Genomic DNA, 20,792 nt, shown 5'->3' with positions numbered 1-20,792 from the left:
CTAGAATCTGAAAGTTCTAAGAAAGACATAGCCTATGGGTTGTGCTTGACTGACTTTTATGAAAAAACGGTAGCCCTGGTTACATTTTAATACTTCTAACTTAAATAACTCTCTCCCCAAGTCATCCCAGAGAGGCAGCAAAGAATACCAGGACTTCACTCTGTTTAGGAATTTACTTTTAATGACCTAAAACTAGGTCATCTCAGTGATCATATTTCTGGACTGAAAGTTGGTACAGATTCTACACAGTAGAGAGTCAGGGTGGGGACGGCTGGTCTTGGGTGGACAAGATGCAACCAACCGGCTCCAGACGTACAGGCACTTACCTAGCAATCCCCTCCTTGGTGTAGAAGACAGAGTAGGTAAGGTTGTCCCCATGAGGATCTGATGCAGGTGTCCGCCATGTCAATTTGATGAAGCGGGTAGAGACCAAGGAGGCCACGACATCTCGAGGAGCTGAAGGCAGTGGTCCAGTTGTGGCTGGTGCTAGATGGTCAGTAGTGGCACTGGTCAGTGAAGTGGGAGGTAATGTTGGGATGGCAACATCTTGTCATGTGCAAATATTGGGGAATATGAAGGGCAAACCACGACGGTTTTAAAAAAGAGAACAGAAAAACAAAAAACAAAAAAGAAATAAACAAAACCACGATGGGAAATAAAATAAAATGAATGAACATAAAAAAGGCCATTAAACTGAAGGCTAACATGCAGGCCAGGGGTAACTACTGAAAACTAATGGGCACTAGTCAAGACAAATCACTGCAGAGCAAGCAGACTTTCTGGTCACTATAATGGTTGTCGGCAAGGGACAGGGAGTGTGACAGCTAAGAATAAAACATTTCATGGAAGGACACATCAGTGCCCAAGTAATTTTCTTTAATTCTGAAAGCAGCATGCAACATCTGTCGAACTTTGCACATAAAAGTCTTATACATGATAAAACCTCAATATTTTTTCCCACTTTATCAAAATATGGAATAATGTGTGTAGTATGGATGGGCCTAATTACACTCAACATAGGCCCGAGACTATCATGATCTCACTGCAGAGCTGTGTGTGCCTTTAGCTCTGCAGGAGATTCAAGAGCCAGATCTTCAACTGGAGTCTAATATTAAAGTTTGCTCTCTGTATTTGGCAATACTCAGGGAAGTCTGATAACCTTTCTCAATTCACTAAGTTATAGTTCATTTCCTCTCATCAATTCATTTGACTACAACAGTATAAAATCGTGCATCACAAATTCCAAAGTCACACAAATATAATACTTATTAGGTAGCATATCTGTTTGGTACAGTCCTCACTGCAGTGTAATAGATTACGACACCTTGCAGACCTCAGGGACTTGATGGGACAGATGAAGCAGTGGCAAATCAGAGCTCTGCAAGTCGAAAGCCTCTGTCTGTATGCCCAGAGTCAGCCCATTCTGTTGCTGGACACTTCTGACTTTAGAAGTCCATTCCTAATATTAACCTAAAATCTCCTTCACCTTGGAGTATACATTTAATCTCACAATTTTCAACTGATGGAATTCATTAGAATTCTGTCATAACCTTAATGGGGAAATTAGAAGAGAGGCAGAGAAGAAAGCATGACAATTCTGGACCTCGTTTTCAATGAAATGGTAGGGCAGCAACCTCCTAAAAATGTCTATGAATTACAGGAGAATCTTTTAAAAGTGCGGCAGTCTAAATAAATATGCCAGAGAGAATAAATTCTCCAAGGGAAAGGCCAACGTAAAGTCTCTAGACAGCTACCATTTATTGAGCACTTTCTACATGGCACTCTCGCTCTTTACGTGGACTCATTCAATCCTTACAGTTCTGTGAAATAGGTACTATCACTGTATCTCTATATTATATGGAGACTGACATTTAAAAAGGCTAAATCACCCTTCCTAGGAATAGGAAGTGGTGGAGTGTTAAAACTAGCCATGGTTTTTAGCTTAAGAGGCTTCTGGATTTAGCCAATAGAAGTTTTTAGTCCTTGTTGTGCCACTCAGGGTTATGGGAGCAGTCAGGGACTCTTGTTTGTTTTTGTCAATTCCCCTTGCTCCCAAGTCTCGTGAAGGCAATGCAAAGGGCCCAGGATGAAGGCCTGCACATGCAGTAGGTGTTACAGGAGAAAAACCCTGAGCTTGTGGGATTTACCACTTTCATAGCAAGGGAAAGCAAGCTCCAGACAAAGAATGGACCTGCTGTGGATATCTTTTTTTTTTTTTAACATCTTGATTGGAGTATAATTGCTTTACAATGGTGTATTAGTTTCTGCTTTATAACAAAGTGAATCAGCTATACATATACATATATCCCCATATCTCCTCCCTCTTGCGTCTCCCTCCCACCTTCCCTATCCCACCTCTCTAGGTGGTCACAAAGCACCAAGCTGATGTCCCTGTGCTGTGCGGCTGCTTCCCACTAGCTATCTATTTTACATTTGGTAGTGTATATATGTCCATGCCACTCTATATGTAATTCTGTTGTGGTTGGAGACATACTTTGTATGGTTTCAGCCTTTTAAAAGGTACTTTTGTGTCCCAGTATATAGTCTATCCTGGCAATTGTTCCATATGTGCTTGGAAAGAATCTGTATCTGTACTTGCTAGGTGGAGAGTCTATGATGTCAGCTAGGTCAAGTTGACTGACAGGACTGCTTACATCCTCTATACTCTTTCTAACTGTTTTATCAGTTTTTGAGAGTAGGATATTGAAATCTCCAAGTGTTATCATTTATTTATGTATTCCTTCTTTGAATATACCAATTATAAATGCATATACATCTAACAAAAGGGCCCCAAAATATATGAATCCAAAGAAATCTGGGAAAACCTCAAATATTTGGAAATCAAAAAATGCACTCCTAAATAACCTGAGTCAATGAAGAAATAGCAAGAAAAAAATTTTAAAAATATTTTTAACTGAATGAAATGAAAATACAACATATTAAAAATGAAGAGATGTAGTTAAAGCAGTGCTTAGAGGGAAATTAAAATACCTTTACCAGAAGATAAGTCTCACATGAATTACCTAAGGTTCTACCTTACTGAAGAGTATAGACCTTAAGCTTTTTTTCTTTTCTTAATACAGCAGGTTAAGTTTTTTCACACACACACAAAAAGTAACCATGTGAGGTGATGGATGTGTTAACTAACTTAAATGTTGGAATCCTTTCACAATGTATATGTATCAAATCATTATGTTGTACACTTTAAATATATTACCATTTATTTGTCAATTATACCTCAATAAAGCTGGAAAAAAATTAAATTTTAACCACATTCTTAAAATACAAGGGTAAGAAATTAAGAGAAGATGTAAGCTACCAAAATAAAAAATAAAAGAGGGGACAATGCTATGAATCCCACAGATATTAAAAATTAATATTATGAACAAATTTATGCCAATAAATCAGACAACTTAAAGGAAATAAAAACATTCCCAGGAAGACAAAAATTACCAAAGTTACTCAAGAAGAAACACAAAATCTAGACAGAACTATAATAGATAGAAAAATTTAAATAAAAATCTTCCCACAGTGAAAAGTCCAAGCCCAGACTGTTTCACTGGTGAATGCTATCAAATATTTAAAAGAAGAATTAATACTAATCCTTCACAACTCTTTCAGAAAAAGAGTAGAAACACTTCCAACTCACTTTGTGAGGCTAGTATTACTCTGATATAAAAGCCAAAGATACCACATGAAAAGAAAACTACAGAACAACCCTCATGATCAAAGATACAAAAATCTTTAACAAAATATTAGCAAACCATATTTGGTAACATATTAAGAGGATTATAAACCATGATCAAGTAGAATTTATCACAGGAATTCAAGACTAGTTTAACATCCAAAAACCCATGTAATATATTATATTAACAGAAAAAAACCTGATCATCTCAATAGATGCAGAAAAAGCATTTGACAAAATCAAACACCTATTCATAATAAAAACTCTCAACAAATTAGGAAAAGAAGTAAACTTCCTAGACCTAAAAAACCTATGGTGAACATTATACTTAAATGGTGAAGGAATAAATGCTTTTTCCCCAACGTTGGAAACAAGGATGTTAGCTCCTGCTTCTCATATTAAGCATTGTACTGGTCCAAGCCAGTGCAAGAAGGCAAGAAAAACTGAATAAAGTTTAAAAAGGAAAAAGTAATACTGTTTTTATTTGTAATTAATAATTAACTGAGTAGAAAACCCTAATGAATCTAGGAAAAAAAAAAAGCTACCAAAACGAATAAATATGTTTAGCAAGGTCATAGGATACAAGGTCAATATATAAAAACCAACTCTATTTCTATACACTAGGAATGAACAATCCAAAAGTAAAATTAAGAGCACAACTCCATTTACAACAGCATCAAAAAAGAATAAAGTATTTAAGAATAAATTTAATGGAAGAAGCGTAAGATTTGTACCCTGAAAACTACAACTCATTGCTGAGAGAAATTTTTAAAATTCTAAATAAATAAAGATCTAAAGAAATAAATGTTCATGGATTAGAAGACTTAATGTTGTTAAGATGATAAGCTGCCCCTAAAATTTAATATGAAGATCTGCAAAAGATCTAGAATAGCCAAAATAATTCTGAAAAAGAAGCAAATGGTTGGAGGACTTGGATTACCCGATTTCAAAACTTACTATAAAACTCTAGTAATTGAGACAGTCCAGCATATGAATAGGCACATAGATCAGTGAAAGAGAACTGAGAGTCCAGAAGTATGCCCCTATATTTGTGGTCAACTGGTTTTCAGCTAAGGTGTCCAGAAGTTTCAATGTGGTAAGAACAGTCTTTTCAACAACTGGTGCTGGTACAACTACATATCTCCATGCAAAGCAATGAACTTAGATCCTTACTTAACACCACAGACAAAGATTAACTCAAAACAGCTCCTAGACTTAATAGAAGAACTAGAACTTCTGAAAAAATATCTAGGAGAAAGTCTTTGTGCCTTGGGTTAGAAAAGTATTCTTAGACATGATAACAAAAGCCCAAGATACAGAAGAAAAAAACAGATAAATTGTATTTTATTAAAAAAAAAACTTCAGCACATTAAGGAAAACACAACTAAGTAAATGATAAGCCAGAGACTGGCAGAAAATATTTCCAAAGCATGTATCTGATGAAAGACTTGAACATATAATTCAGAATATATATTCAGGATCAGAATATATAATGAACTTTTATAAATTAGTAAGAAAACAAGCCAATTTAAAAACGGGCAAAAGACTTCAAAAGTCATTTCACCAAAAAGAACATACAAATGGCTAACACACATGTGAAAATGTGCTTAACATCAATGTCATTAGGAAAATGTGAATTAAAATCACAATAAGATACTACTACAGGGACTTCCCTGATGGCGCAGTGGTTAAGAATCCACCTTCCAAGGCAGGGGACATGGATTCGATCCCTGGTCCAGGAAGATCCCACATGCTGTGGAGCAACGAAGGCTTTGTGCCATAACTACTGAGCCTGTGCTCTAGAGTCCATGAGCCACAACTACTGAGCCCGCAAGTCACAACTACTGAAGACTGTGTGCCTAGAGCCTGTGCTCCGCGACAAGAGAAGCATCCACAATAAGAAGCCCACGCACTGCAACGAAGACCCAAGGCAGCCAAAAATTAATAACTTAATTTAAAAAAAGATACTACTACACACCCACTACAATGGTTACAAACAAAAAAGGTACATAATACTTAGTGTTGGAAAAACTGGAATCCTCATACACTGTTGGGAATGTACTAATTCTTTAAATCGATGAACATGAATTGTCTCCATTTATTATTCACATCTTTAATTTCTTTAAAAAATGTTTTATAGTTTTCTGAGCATAAGTTTTAAACTTCCTTGGTTAAATTTATTAAGTATTTTATTCTTTTTGATGCTATTATACATGAAATTGTTTTCTTAATTTCAATCCCAGATTGTTCCTGCAAGTATATATAAATACAAATGATTTATGTATACTGATACTGACTTGCTAAGCTTATTTATTAGTTCTAATAGTTTACTCATGGATTCTTCATGATTTTCTATATACAAAATGATGTTATCTGTAGAGAGTTTTACATATCATACTTCAATAACACTGTTGAAAAGAATGAAATGGTTTAGACTGACTAGTTGCAACAATTAAACAATATTTTTTTTCTAGTGTAAAATAGCAATAGTTACTGAGTCCTAGGACTTCTCTGTTGCTCAAAACACCTGAGCTTAAAATCAACCTATCTGAAGTCATCACAAAATTAAAATGTCCAGAAACTACTCAAAGGCTTCACAGGTATGCCAACTGATTATCAAGGATCCTAAGGCATAAGTGAACTATATAGATATCTAGGCCAAATGTAGTAAAAATCTGGTACTTAAAAAAAAAAAAAAGGTCTGATTATATTAAGAATTAGGCTGGTTGCTTTTCCTTCTGCCACCAGAGTTCATTTGTGAAAATAAAAGATCTGATGATGTGCTCACTTCAGCAGCACATATACTAAAATTGGAACGATACAGAGAAGATTAGCATGGTCCCTGTGCAAGGATGACATGCAAATTCATGAATCGTTCCATATATTTAAAAATTCTCCAGAAGGGATCAATAGCAGAATAACTGAGGCAGAAGAACAGATAAGTGACCTGAAAGATAAAATACTGGAAATAACTACTGCACAGCAGAATAAAGAAAAAAGAATGAAAAGAATTGAGGACGGTCTCAGAGACCTCAGGGACAACATTAAACGCACCAAGATTCGACTTATAGGGGTCCCAGAAGAAGAAGAGAAAAAGAAAGGGACTGAGAAAATATTTGAAGAAATTATAGTTGAAAACTTCCCAAATATGGGAAAGGAAATAGTTAATCATGTCCAGGAAGCACAGAGAGTCCCATACAGGATAAACCCAAGGAGAAACATGCCAAGATACATATTAATCAAACTATCAAAAATTAAATACAGGGCTTCCCTGGTGGTGCAGTGGTTGAGAGTCTGCCTGCCGATGCAGAGGACACGGGTTCCTGCCCTGGTCTGGGAAGATCCCACATGCTGCGGAGCGGCTAGGCCCGTGAGCCATGGCTGCTGAGCCTGCACATCTGGAGCTTGTTCTCCGTAATGGGAGAGGCCACAACAGTGAGAGGCCTGCATACCGTAAAAAAATAAATAAATAAATAAAAACAAAGAAAAAAATTAAAAGCAGCAAGGGAAAAACAACAAAAAAACATACAAGGGAATCCCCATAAGGTTAACAGCTGATCTTTCAGCAGAAACTCTGCAAGCCAGAAGGGACTGAAATCCCAGGAATGCAAGGATTCTTCAATGTATGCAAATCAATCAATGTGATATACCATATTAACAAACTGAAGGAGGATAACCATATGATCATCTCAACAGATGCAGAAAAAGGTTTCGACAAAATTCAACACCCATTTATGATAAAAACCCTCCAGAAAGTAGGCATAGAGGGAACTTACCTCAACATAATAAAGGCCATATGTGACAAACCCACAGCCAACATCATTCTCAATGGTGAAAAACTGAGACCATTTCCACTAAGATCAGCAACAAGACAAGGTTGCCCACTCTCAGCACTATTATTCAACATAGTTTTGGAAGTTTTAGCCACAGCAATCAGAGAAGAAAAAGAAATAAAAGGAATCCAAATTGGAAAAGAAGTAAAGCTGTCACTGGTTGCAGATGACATGATACTATACACAGAGAATCCTAAAGATGCTACCAGAAAACTACTAGAGCTAATCAACGAATTTGGAAAAGTAGCAGGATACAAAATTAATGCACAGAAATCTCTTGCATTCCTATACACTAATGATGAAAAATCTGAAAGTGAAGTAAGAAAACACTCCTATTTACCACTGCAACAAAAAGAATAAAATATCTAGGAATAAACCTACCTAAGGAGACAAAAGACCTGTATGCAGAAAATTATAAGACACTGATGAAAGAAATTAAAGATGATACAAATAGATGGAGAGATATACCATGTTCTTGGATTGGAAGAATCAACATTGGGAAAATGACTATACTACCCAAAGCAATCCACAGATTCAATGCAATCCCTATCAAAGTACCCCTGGCATTTTTCACAGAACTAGAACAAAAAATGTCACAATCTGTATGGAAACACAAAAGACCCCGAATAGTCAAAGCAATCTTGACAAAGAAAAACGTAACTGGAGGAATCAGCCTCCCTGACTTCAGACTATACTACAAAGCTACAGTAATCAAGACAGTATGGTACTGGCACAAAAACAGAAATATAGATCAATGGAACAGGATAGAAAGCCCAGAGATAAACCCACTCACATATGGTCACCTTATCTCTGACAAAGGAGGCAAGAATATACAGTGGAGAAAAGACAGCCTCTTCAATAAGTGGTGCTGGGAAAACTGGACAGCTACATGTAAAAGAATGAAATTAGGACACTCCCTAACACCATACACAAAAATAAACTCAAAATGGATTAAAGACCTAAATGTAAGGCCAGACACTATCAAACTCTTAGAGGAAAACACAGGGAGAACACTTTATGACATAAATCACAGAAAGATCCTTTTTGACCCATCTCCTAGAGAAAGGGAAATAAAAACAAAAATAAACAAATGGGACCTAATGAAACTTAACAGCTGTTGCACAGCAAAGGAAACCATAAACAAGATGAAAAGACAACCCTCAGAATGGGAGAAAATATTTGCAAATGAAGCAACTGACAAAGGATTAATTTCCAAAATTGACAAGCAGCTCATGCAGCTCAATATCAAAAAAACAAACAACCCAATGCAAAAATGGGCAGAAGACCTAAACAGACATTTCTCCAAAGAAGATATACAGATTGCCAACAAACACATGAAACAATGCTCAACATCATTAACCATTAGAGAAATGCAAATGAAAACTACAATGAGATATCATCTCACACCGATCTGAATGGCCATCATCAAAAAATCTACAATCAATAAATCCTGGAGAGGGTGTGGAGAAAAGGGAACCCTCTTGCACTGTTGGTGGGAATGTAAGTTGATACAGCCACTATGGAGAACAGTATGGAGGTTCCTTAAAAAACTAAAAATAGAACTACCATACAACCCAGCAATCCCACTACTGGGTATATACCCTGAGAAATCCATAATTCAAATAGAGTCATGCACCAAAATGTTCACTGCAGCTCTATTTACAATAGCCAGGACATGGAAGTAACCTAAGTGTCCACTGACAGATGAATGGATAAAGAAGATGTGGCAAATATATACAATGGAATATTACTCAGTCATAAAAAGAAACGGAACTGAGTTATTTGTAGTGAGGTGGATGGACCTAGAGTCTGTCATACAGAGTGAAGTCAGAAAGAGAAAAACAAACACCGTATGCTAACACATATATATGGAATCTAAAAAACAAACAAAAAAATGTTCATGAAGAACCTAGGGGCAAGGCAGGAATAAAGACGCAGACCTACTAGAGAATGGACTTGAGGATACGGGGAGGGGGAAGGGTGTGATGGGACAAAGTGAGAGAGTGGCATGGACATATGTACACTACCAAATGTTAAACAGATAGCTAGTGGGCTTCCCTGGTGGCGCAGTGGTTCAGAGTCCGCCTGCCAATGCAGGGGACACGGGTTCGTGCCCGGTCCGGGAAGATCCCACATGCCGCGGAGCAGCTGGGCCCGTGAGCCATGGCCACTGAGCCTGCACGTCCGGAGCCTGTGCTCCGCAACGGGAGAGGCCACAACAGTGAGAGGCTCGCGTATCGCAAAAACAACAACAACAACAACAAAAAACAGATAGCTAGTGGGAAGCAGGCGCATAGCACAGGGAGATCAGCTCAGTGCTTTGTGACCACCTAGAGGGGTGGGATAGAGAGGGTGGGAGGGAGGGAGACACAAGAGGGAAGAGATTGGGGATATACGTATATATATAACTGATTCACTCTGTTGTAAAGCAGAAACTAACACACCATTGTAAAGCAGTTATACTCCAATAAAGATGTTAAAAAAAAAGAAAATAAATACACTTCAATTATAAATGAGATTTTGTTTAAGGCCTTTTACAGATACTGAGATACCTGTTCTTTTTGGTTTGTTTTCTGTGATGTAATATTTTATGTTACATCAATTTGTGTTAATGTTGAAATGTATTCATATTCACCTCCTTGGTAATGTATTGTTGTTATTATTTTATTTTGCCACTGTATGTGTTTTGCTAAGATTTTATTTGGGATGCTTGTATCTATGTTCATTCAAAAGGCTAAACTATTATTGTATTCAATTTTGGTCAGGTGTTTTTATTATGATTAAGCTGGCTTTCTAAAAGGACACAAGAAATTCTATATTTTTTCCGTGCTTTGCAAGAGTATAAATAATTTATATGAGACTAATATAAAAATTATCCATAAAGCAATTCAGATCTGGAGCCCTAATGGGGAAGGATATTCTTCAACAATTTAAAAAAATCGTGGTTGTCATATTCAGATTTTCTACCATTTCTTGAGTCAGTAATTGTTCCTTAAAATCATTCATGAGAATTTAGATCAATATAGTAAAGTGAGCATGCTCATTACCTTATGGGGAGGAAAATAAAGGATAAAGTGTAACAAGTGTAACAAGTAGATCAGAAATGTTACAGAATGCATGAAAGCAAGACAGAAGAATAGATACAGGGAGCCAAGTGTTACCCAACATGCTATAGGGCAGCGGTCCCCAACCTTTTTGGCACCAAGGACCGGTTTTGTGGAAGACAATTTTTCCACGGAAGGGGGGCTGGGAGGAGATGGTTCAGGCGGTAGTGTGAGCAATGGGGAGCGGCAGATGAAGCTTCCCTTGCACGGCCCAGGGGTTGGGGACCCCTGTTGTAGGAGACACTGTCGCAGAGATGAGCGTGGTCCCGTGTAGTCCCAGTGCCACAGTCAACAGGTGGGTGTAGAAAGTGGAGGAGTAGTTCCTCAGGGTGATGAAATGGGAAGCAGTGCTCAACCTCCTCCCTCTGCCCCTCCCCCCCACACTGCTTGCGGCCCAGCAGTGGGAAGCCCTCAGAGGTTCTGGTTCACAGTGGGCCAGCCCACCCCACCCGGTAACCCTATCGGTGACCGAACTACACAGAAAAACATAGGCAGAGAAACAGAGGGTCTTACAAGCCTTGCAAAATATGAATTCGCTGTTTTTGTAGGTTAGAAAATAGTCAAACATCAGTAATAACATTTGGTTAACCTGCTTTGAACCACCAGGAAAGGTCGATACTTAATTGCATTAAAATAAGGAACAATATCCACAGGTAAAATTGCAAAAAGAAACAAAACCAGCAAAAAACACTTTTCAGTAAGTAAAATTAATATTGTCAGTGATGATCAAGAAGACCACTGCATTCACAGAAGAGAATCAACACTTCTGCCTTAAGATTGAAATTTCTTCACAGAAAACCTCTTTGCCAATACCTAAAGAAATGAGTAAAAATTAAGAAACAAGCTACCTCTCTCCCATTACAAAATATATCAGGAAAGAAGGAAGGGAGGGAGGGAGGGAGACAGGAAAGAAAAAGAGAGGAGACCTAATTCAATTTGAGCAGACCTTGGGATAAACTTGACTGCTCCTATGTCTGTTTCAATCCCTAGAAACCATTCTGGTGAAGAGACATAAACCTGAGAAATTTTACTAATATTCCCAAGTCTGGAGAGATGAAAACTGAGGAGGCAGCTTTATCTTTTGACTTTTCTGATCAATAAGTAATAGAAATTACTGGGGAGCAGTGAAAGCATGAGATATATTGCTGGGTGGCCTCATCCAATTGGCAGAGTAAAAAAACTGATGATAGAAAAGATTTTCAAGAATGAGCAAAAACAAAAAATCTAAAAGAGTAATGTGAAAAGTATATTGGTGTTGACTTTTAGGAAGGTGAGTTGCCACCCTCTATCAAACTAGAAATGATAAATCCTTCCAGGAATTTATGCTAAAGAAATACTGGCACTTGTGCCCAAAGATGCAGAGATGCTCAATTTCCATGTTGTTGATAACAGCAAAGTTGCTAACATCCTAAATGTCCATCAACAGAGACATGGTTAAGTAATTTAAAAGGCTACCTTCCCAAGGAACACGGTGAAGCTGTAAAATTGGATGAGGTAGATCCACATGTCAACACTAGATTTACCATCAACTCATTTGCTTAAGTGAAAAAGGAAGTTCCAGAGCAGCATGGATAATATTATCTCACAGGTAGATTTTCCCACACGGAAGACATAAATACACACATATGTAAATGCCTCAGTGGGGGAAAACAATGAACACTCAACTCTTGGCGGTGGTTATCTTTAAGAAGAAGAGTTAAAGAGATATGGAAAAGGGGATTTCTTGGTTTTGCTGTACTTAATTGTTTGATTTCTTTCTATGACAATATACTCATGTTTCACTTGTATAATATTTGCTTAATAAACATAAAACATGCTAAAAAAAAGAAAAAGATCTGATGATCACATCACTTCCCCGAACTACCTACAGAATAAAGTCCAAATGCCTCAGCACAGTGTTCAAGGTCCTCTACAGATTGGTCCTATCCAGCTTTCCAGTCTCATTTCCAGGACATGCTGTGTTCTAGGTGTGCCTGGTTACTGAACAAGAATGGACTTTCCAGGTCTGTACCTATGTTCACACCACTACTAGGTTTAGAGAGATGAACAACATGTAAATCAGACTCGAGTCAAAGACAACTGGGAAATTTGAGAAAAGGTATTATACCTTGAAAATTTGAACATCAAAAATGCTGTTAGCTTTGACCTGCTGCTCAAATTCTGGGCAGTAGCTTCACGCTGGCACTTTGACTGATACCTAATGAATGATCTCAATCAGCTCTTAAGTGGAACTAACTGAAGTGATCTATGTGAGATCCTGAAGGATTATGTTTCTCCTGATCTAGCTTTTTGTTACTTGAATTAATCATCAGAGCTACTCTTCATTTTTCATTTGAAAATAAAAGGATTTGTCACTTTTCATTTGAAAGTGAGAAATCACTTTCAAAATCCAGCTACACTGTGGTTGATGGCTCCAGTTTAATGATACATTAGATTTGTGACAACGTGTCACTTCTAGTAGATTATAATTATGAGCTTAATCAATAGATCTATGCACTTAAAACAGTTTCTAGGTAGAGATCATTAAATTCTGTGCTGGGCACGTTGCTCTCGGTTAAGTGGATCCAGTTATCCTAATTTGACACCCACTCATACCAGCCAAGTGAGCTGTGAGCAGGCACATTTAAGTTTTCTTTTGAAACTCCGTTTTGAAATTTTCAAGACTTGTTTTAAAAATTTGTTTCTTTTTCATAATATTTCTTTAAAGACAGATTAGTTTTAGAACTTCTTTCAAAATCTTCTGAACTCCTTCAGAAGTTAAGAAAGTATCTTGGGGAAAATGTCTCTTTTGCTGCCTCCACACTTCCTTGTGTAAAGGAATTACTTTGTATTCCCCAAGAACATTCACAGCAGCATTATTCAGAATTCAGTGTTCAGAACTGAGTCAGATTTACATGGTGCTTGTTGCTCTAAACATAACAGCAATGTGATCACAAGTACAGTTCCACAGAGCATTTCTTTGCGGAAACAATCATATTTGGAAGATTGTGGAGACTGGCCATGCTTATCAGCATGTTGAAGACTCACAGCAATTTTGTAGGAGAAAAACCAGTTCAGTTTGTTAACCTAGCATTTCTCATTCTTATTCGATCATGAAATCCCTTTTCCCTCAAACAGTAATCCAGTTTGGGCAATCCTGAACTAAATGATATGTGAGCTAGTACCTAGCAGAGAGATCCTTTACAAGAGCCCCTGCCTGAAAACCTCCAGTCATTGTTCAAATGCTTCGGTAGATAATCTATTTCATATTTTTTTACTTAAAAATCAAAATGCGATAATAAGCTTGTTATAAAAGTTATTTAATACATTACATAAATATACAAAGTATAAGAATCAAAGTTTCACTTTTATCATCTCCAAAATACCACTGTTAAAAGTCTGGTGCATGTTCTTCCAAATATTTTCCTTTTCATGATACACTTACACATACACATAAGTATGAGAATGAAATTATACCAAACATGTTGCTTTCCAAACTGCTGTATGATATAATGTGTCTTTAAGAGCTTCCCATCAGTATATATAAACAGACCTGAATATTCTCAATTGCTGCATATTATTCTAAAATAAAAATACATCACAATTTTATTCATCATTTCTTTATGTTGCTTACATTTATGCTGTTTAATTAATCAATTAAGGCTCCTATGGGCAATGTTTCTGTAAACTTTCTTATACATGTATCTTTGTGTACAGGTATAGACATTTCTGTAAGACAAATTCCTAAAAGAGAAAATGTCAAGCCAAAGGTTTGTAAATGTGAAAGCTGAGAGATGAAGGTTATTTTGGCTTCAGTTTTAGGACAAAGGGCCAAATACATTTCTGGGTCCACCACTTTATTAAAATACCCCAGACAACAAATAGGACAAGAAGGAGGAACACAAACTCCATTTTGGACAAAACTGAGTGATATCTGTAATCCCAACCCAAAATATATGAAAAAAGAAGGGAGAGAGAAGAGAAGTAAATTAATTAATGGAGCAAAGTCAATCTAAGTGCCTCCAGAGGGACACACTGATGAGACTCAAACCAACCGACCTTGAGGAACGGGCAGCACTTCAGGAGACAGGGATGATGTGGGGGTAGAGGACTGAAGAGCTTTTAAATCTCCAACTCACCCCTGAAGATGGGAGGTTTACACTCAGGAGAAACTAAATTGGAGAGGCTGTGGGCTCAGAGGTGACCATCAGAGGGATTAAGACCACATACTAAAAACATGGAACTGCCTATCTCCCTCCTCAACAGGTTCCAGTAGGTTGGCAACCAGGTAGGCTTACTATCACTAGGTAGAAGACTGAAGCATCCCTCTCTGGAAAAACTGAGCAGAGCAGAGAAGACTCAGAAATACTGCTATCTGGTGAGGTCCCAGCAACAGTTACAAAAAAATTGGCTACCCAATTATTCTATAATAAAGCTCAGCAGTTAAAAAGCTTTACCCCCAAAATGGAAAACAGGATATTTACACAATCTCAAGGTGTAACACCTAAAATACTTATTAATTATAAAGAGAAAAATAACAACTTCCCAATGGAGAAATCTGGCAGAAACCACCATAACCACATGATCAAGTTGACATTACCAAATAACAAGACATATTGATATCATGTACTCCTGATTTGGATGTATTGAAAAGGGCACAGCAATTCTGTAGTATTTGTCCCCCCAAAAGTCCATACCTTAATGTAATCATGAGAAAACACCAGACAAATGCAAACTGAGAACATTACACAAAATACCTGACCAATACTTTTTGAAACTGTCAAGGGTAGGACAGACGAGGAAAGACTGAAGACCATCTGCAGATTGAAGGAGACTAAGGAGATGTGACAACTAAATGCAATATGCAATCCAAAAGTGGATTTGGAACAGAAAAAGAGCATTAGTGGAAAAACTGGTGAAATCAGAACAAACTTTGTAGTTTGGTTAATAGTTAACCAATGTCAATTTCTTAGTTTTGTTTACAGTATCAAAGTTATACAAGATGTTACAGTATCACAGTTATATAAGATGTTAACATTAGATGAAGTTGGTGAAGACTATATTATAAGAACTCTGCACAATCTCTGTAACATTTTTGTAATTCTAAAGTTACTTCAAAATAAAGTTTTTTAAAAGGCCCATTTATATAAACAGAGCTTTCAACACTTTTTAAAATACCATACTTTCAAATATGAATGAATTTCCAAAGACTACTTTGGCAAGTATTTGGGGGTAGTTCTCTTATTTGATCAAATTTTCCCAGTTTTTTCTTCGGCTCCCTTTATAATATGGTTCCAGAACCTTTTTATAAACTCTCAAAATGAAGTTGCCAAAATATACACAAAGATACTATATATTTTTGTTATTGTAATAAAAATTAAGAAAGCTTCCTGGCATCCATATCACACTGATGAAATCTACAGAGCCAGCAGTAACCTAAAAGCCATATGATTTCTCACATGTGGTACTAAGAAGAGTTTATTTCACTATCCTATACTGCAATTATGTAATTATTTAAAATTAATTATATACTGCTTGTACAGAGCTATACGAAAAGAGTGTTCTGTGTACAGCTGTGTTAATAGTGATTATATTAGCATTAACTTACGTGAACCTTTAGGCACAGTTCAACAAGATAGTTGAAAAGAGAAATTTATATTTGTTAGCATCATTGCTTTTTCTTAATTCTGGCAAACTTCTGCTCCTCCAAGGGTTATTTCAGATATCATATTTTTCCATACTAGAATTTCCATTTAGTTCTTTTTTACATTTCCATTTCTTTACTGAACTACCATTTGTTCCCTCACTATGTTCATCTTTTCCTTTATATCTTTGAACACATTTATAATAGCTGCTTTAAAATTCTTTGTCCGCTAATTTCATCATGTCTTCCATTTCTGGGTTTGTTTTCTACTGATTGACTTTTCTCCAGATTCTGGTTCACATTTCCTTTTCCTTTTTTTTGGCCAGTCCACTAATTTTGATTATATTTTAGACATTGTGTATGCTACCTGTTGGTTGTTTGAATTTTGTCATTTTCTTAAGTAGAGTGTTGAACTTTGTTCTGGCAGGCAGTTAACCCAACTTGTTCCTTTCAAGGTGTGTTTTAAGCTGTTAGGATGGTTCTACAGTAGCCTTGAACCTAGAGCTGTATTAGCCCTATTCTTAAAATACAGCCTTTCTATAGTATCTGCTGAATACCTGGTGTGTTTTATGAGATCTCTCTCTACTCTAGTTAAACAGAATGTGAATATTTCTCACCTCTGTGTATGCTCCAGTAATTCTGAAGCTTTCCAGTAGCTGTTCTTTCCTTAGTAGGTGTTCTTTGGACTGTGGAGAGTTTTGCTCTGTTTATGTGCAGCTTAGTATTTAGTAAAAGACTCAAGGGGAACCCTATACAGTTTTCTTGAGCTTCTTTGCACACCTTTCTTCTCTCCAGCAGCCTGCCCCACAAATTCCACCACCTTTCTAGCCCTAAACTCTGTTCTCTGTGTCCTCAGGTCACTGAGACTGCTAAGCTGCCTGCTCCCCTCTCCCAACCCTGTACTCCAGTCTGGAAAGTGCTTCCAGGAAGAAAGCTGGGGGTCATCTCTTAAGGATTATGGTCCTGCATATTTTCAAATGTCTAGAAACATTTATTTCATTTAATTTGTCCAATTTTCTAGTTGTTTACATGAGGAGGGCCAGTCCAATACTGGTTACTCTGGAATGCATACTCAGAAAAGTATAACTTCCAAGTACTTTTAAAATATTACAATAATACCATTATATCAATACCCTTTCAAAGAATTGTAATTATAAAAACCCACTGTATTAAAAGCATTTCTAAGCTCTGATCATTATAGGAAACATTTATGTATTTTTACATTAATTGTTGTATTCATTTGTTTCCTTTGCAGGAACTAATATCTACTACACATTCAATAAATATTTGCTCAGTGACTGAATAAATAAAAACTAAGGAAACACTTAAGAACAAAAATATATAATTGTGGGAATATGAAGGACTTTAAAATATACATTTACATCATAAAGAAAACTTTTGAAGCTGAATTTCTAAAGAGGACTTATTTAATTTACGTGAAAATAAAAACTTTTAACTACACAAAGCTAGGCAGTTTCCCCTAACATTCTAATCTAAGTAATTCTATTAGCCAAAAAAAGCCAAAATGATGTTTGTGTGTATATAAGTAAACATACGCTATTCAACTTTCAAATTAATCTCAAATTATTCTTCTCTAATTGGTAAAAGTTTCACCCAACCTCTTTGCTTTATCAAATAAAAGTTACATGTATTCAACACTCAATTTCACAAGATAGGTCTTCAAGCTTTCTTATTAGTAAGTAGCTTTGAATTCATATAACGTTCCACAATTCCAACTCCATTACACCATGAGCACAGTAGTTGGCCCAGGATAGCGTTAATGAAGTACTCAATGGTTGTGCTAATGAAGCCCAACCTGCACTCTGGATTCCTGAACAAAAGCAAAATTGTTCTATGGCTACAGGAAATACTTCCCATCCCAGTCAGGTTCCTGGGAGTGGATGAAGGAGTGACCAGGATGAAAAGTATCACCACCTCAAGAGCAAAACCAACAAACAGCTGTCCTAATGATGCATGAGGCACTGGATTCTTGTAAAAATGTAGTTCATAATTTCTCAATTTTTCAATAATTCTTTTTCTTCTGCCTCTTGTCTTACCTTATACATTAAGTCTGGTCTCCAAAAAAAATTTTTTTAAAAATGACAGTGAAAGCATCCTGGCATTTCAGATAGTAACTATAAGGTAATGTCACCATAGTACCATTGGGCCAAAGAGATAAGCTATTTTTATAATTGCCATTGGAAAGTCAATCAAAATTGCCATAAGTGCTTGTCCCATTCTGAAATTATCATAAAAATATATGTATGAATGTTCAAGTATCTCAGTGTTCATCCTTAAAATTTCTCTACTGGGTCCTACTCCACAATTCTAACAGAGAAGTTCATTTCCCCCCACTGTAGATACCTCAAAAAGCGCAATAAAAAAAATCTTGAAAGCATAGAAAAACAACGAGAGTCCAATAAAAAAAAACCTGTTCCTTCAGATTAAAAACATTCAAATGAAGCATTTACACTCAATGGGGAAATGACAATTATACAAGACTATTAATCACAACACTTTATTAAAAATAAAAACACTAACACAATGTGAAAGGAGTTGCAAATTATTTGCTCCTGAGAGTAATCTGTCACATAAAGGAGCCACTGAAAAATATGTGGCAGTTATAATGAGTTCAAGGCTGTATACTGGTTGTTCCCAATAGTATCTCTCAACAGATTAGGCATATTTCATGAAAGCTCATTAGTGAGAAGCATAAGAAAAAGATTTCTCCCCCCTTTCTCAAACTAATACAATTCATTGTTATTTTCAAATTTTAAATATAATAATATTGAATTAAAGAAAGCTAAAGCAAAGAAGTAATGCTACACAATGGTGGTGATTTAGGCTCAGCATCCTCTTGTACTGTCACAATCTGATTTATAAACATCTGCTCTAACATCTGCTTTCAGGAGACTCATATAAAGAAATAGCTGTAGCTCTGCTACCTATTGCCCTATCCCATTCTGCTGGATGCCCCCACGTGGGAGTTAGTGTTAAGAATCTTAAGAGTTTTATAGATTCTAAAGGTTCAAAGTACAGCTTTAGAAAATAGAGGCAGATTTTAGTTGAAAGTAAGGAATAATTTTTTAAACATAAAATTCTATTCAACAGTAGAATGGGATGGATGTCTTGTGAGAAAGAATTCCCTATCACTGGAAAACAGTTAAGGGTGACTGTAAAAACAATCACTGTATAGGTAAAATTTGTAACTCTAAAATTCTATGAATTTCTGAAACAGTAAAAATGGTCTTCCCAATAAATCTCAAGGATTCTATGCTTAACATATCACTTGTTTGAAATGGCACAAATCTGATTGTTATGTACTATTAAAAAGATACTTTATAATCAAATTGCTTTGTGAAATTGTGACATGAATTTATGAATTGACAAATACATGCTATTCTCCTTCTGGGTTTATTGTGACAGAAACAATGATTTATTTGATGCCTACTTTTGATCTATGAATCATGTTCCATATTATGATTCATATTATTTAACTTCTAGAAGCAGAAATCAAAAGGTTTATTTCACATGCAAACAACTCCCAAATATCTTGAATCTCCTTGATAGATTTATGCAAATTCAGATACCTTTATCCATACCGGTATAATGAGGAGCCTCTAATTAATTCTAAAACTATTTGTCATTTCCCAAATATTCATAAATATTAATCCCAACAGCAGAATTAAAGCAGATATGCTCACGATCCCTACTCATATTAAATAAAATCCACACAAATACTTATAAGTCAACAACCCTGATGTAGAAATTGATTTAAAAGGATCCATGTATAAATAAAGGCTCAAACTGAACTGAATAAATACACATTATTTATTAATTAATAATATTTACCTAAATGGTACATATCAGGCAATGCTGGGAATCATAAAGATAAATGACACAAATGATAGAAGACACAAATCCTTTTCCCAGTGATCTTACAGTTTAGTAGAGAAGAAATTGTAGGCATCAAATGACTATATTATATATAAAGTAGGAAGTAGACAGTGCTAGGAAGGAGATCAAACAAATGTAAAATGAGGTAAAAAGTAAGATCTATTTTTGCTGGAATATTGCCAAGAGCTCTGCAGCTGAGGTGGCATTTAAAACTGGATCTTAAAAAATATACAGGATTTGGTCCTGGTAGAGGGAATTTTATCTTATGAACAAAGCAACTTAAGTAATAAAGTATAAGGTAAGTAAGGAACTGAACTTAATTGAGCTTGGTGGGGTAGAAGCTATATGTCCACGCAATTACCAGTGTTTAAATGGATCTGTGAGTTAGAAAGGCTAGGTTCATATCCTGCTTCTCACACATATATTAAATGTGTTATCCTGGGCAGGTTATTCTGTGGTTTTTAAACTTCATTTTTCTTAAGTATACATACAAATAATAACAAAGTCCACTTTACTGTGTTGATGTAAGGATTAAAAGAGATAATATATTAACAGCATTTAGCATGTTCCCTGGCACAGAGTAAGTGTTCAATTAATATTAACTTACTATTATCAGTAGTAATAATTGATCTATTTTGTTAATTGAAAGT

The 20,792-nt window shown here is 36.1% G+C and overlaps 1 protein-coding gene across 5 annotated transcripts in view; it reads right to left on the bottom strand.

Annotated features, from left to right (window-relative positions):
- The window catches only part of NEO1 (neogenin 1), a 246,175-nt gene that overhangs the window by 66,057 nt on the left and 159,326 nt on the right, over positions 1–20,792 (bottom strand). For 3 of the 5 annotated variants that reach the window (XM_081229240.1, XM_081229243.1, XM_081229241.1), the window contains exon 8: positions 327–546. In XM_081229240.1, the coding sequence (XP_081085366.1) occupies positions 327–546 (220 nt within the window). The remainder of the gene's footprint in view (positions 1–326; positions 547–20,792) is intronic. The other 2 variants (XM_081229242.1, XM_081229244.1) reach the window with 1 other exon arrangement.

This window comes from Mesoplodon bidens, assembly GCF_964165515.1.
Source record: "Mesoplodon bidens genome assembly, chromosome: 3".
Lineage (NCBI taxonomy): Eukaryota > Metazoa > Chordata > Mammalia > Artiodactyla > Ziphiidae > Mesoplodon > Mesoplodon bidens.
The sequence above is the reverse complement of the archived record's forward strand: the minus strand, read 5'-3'. Positions and strand labels throughout refer to the sequence as shown.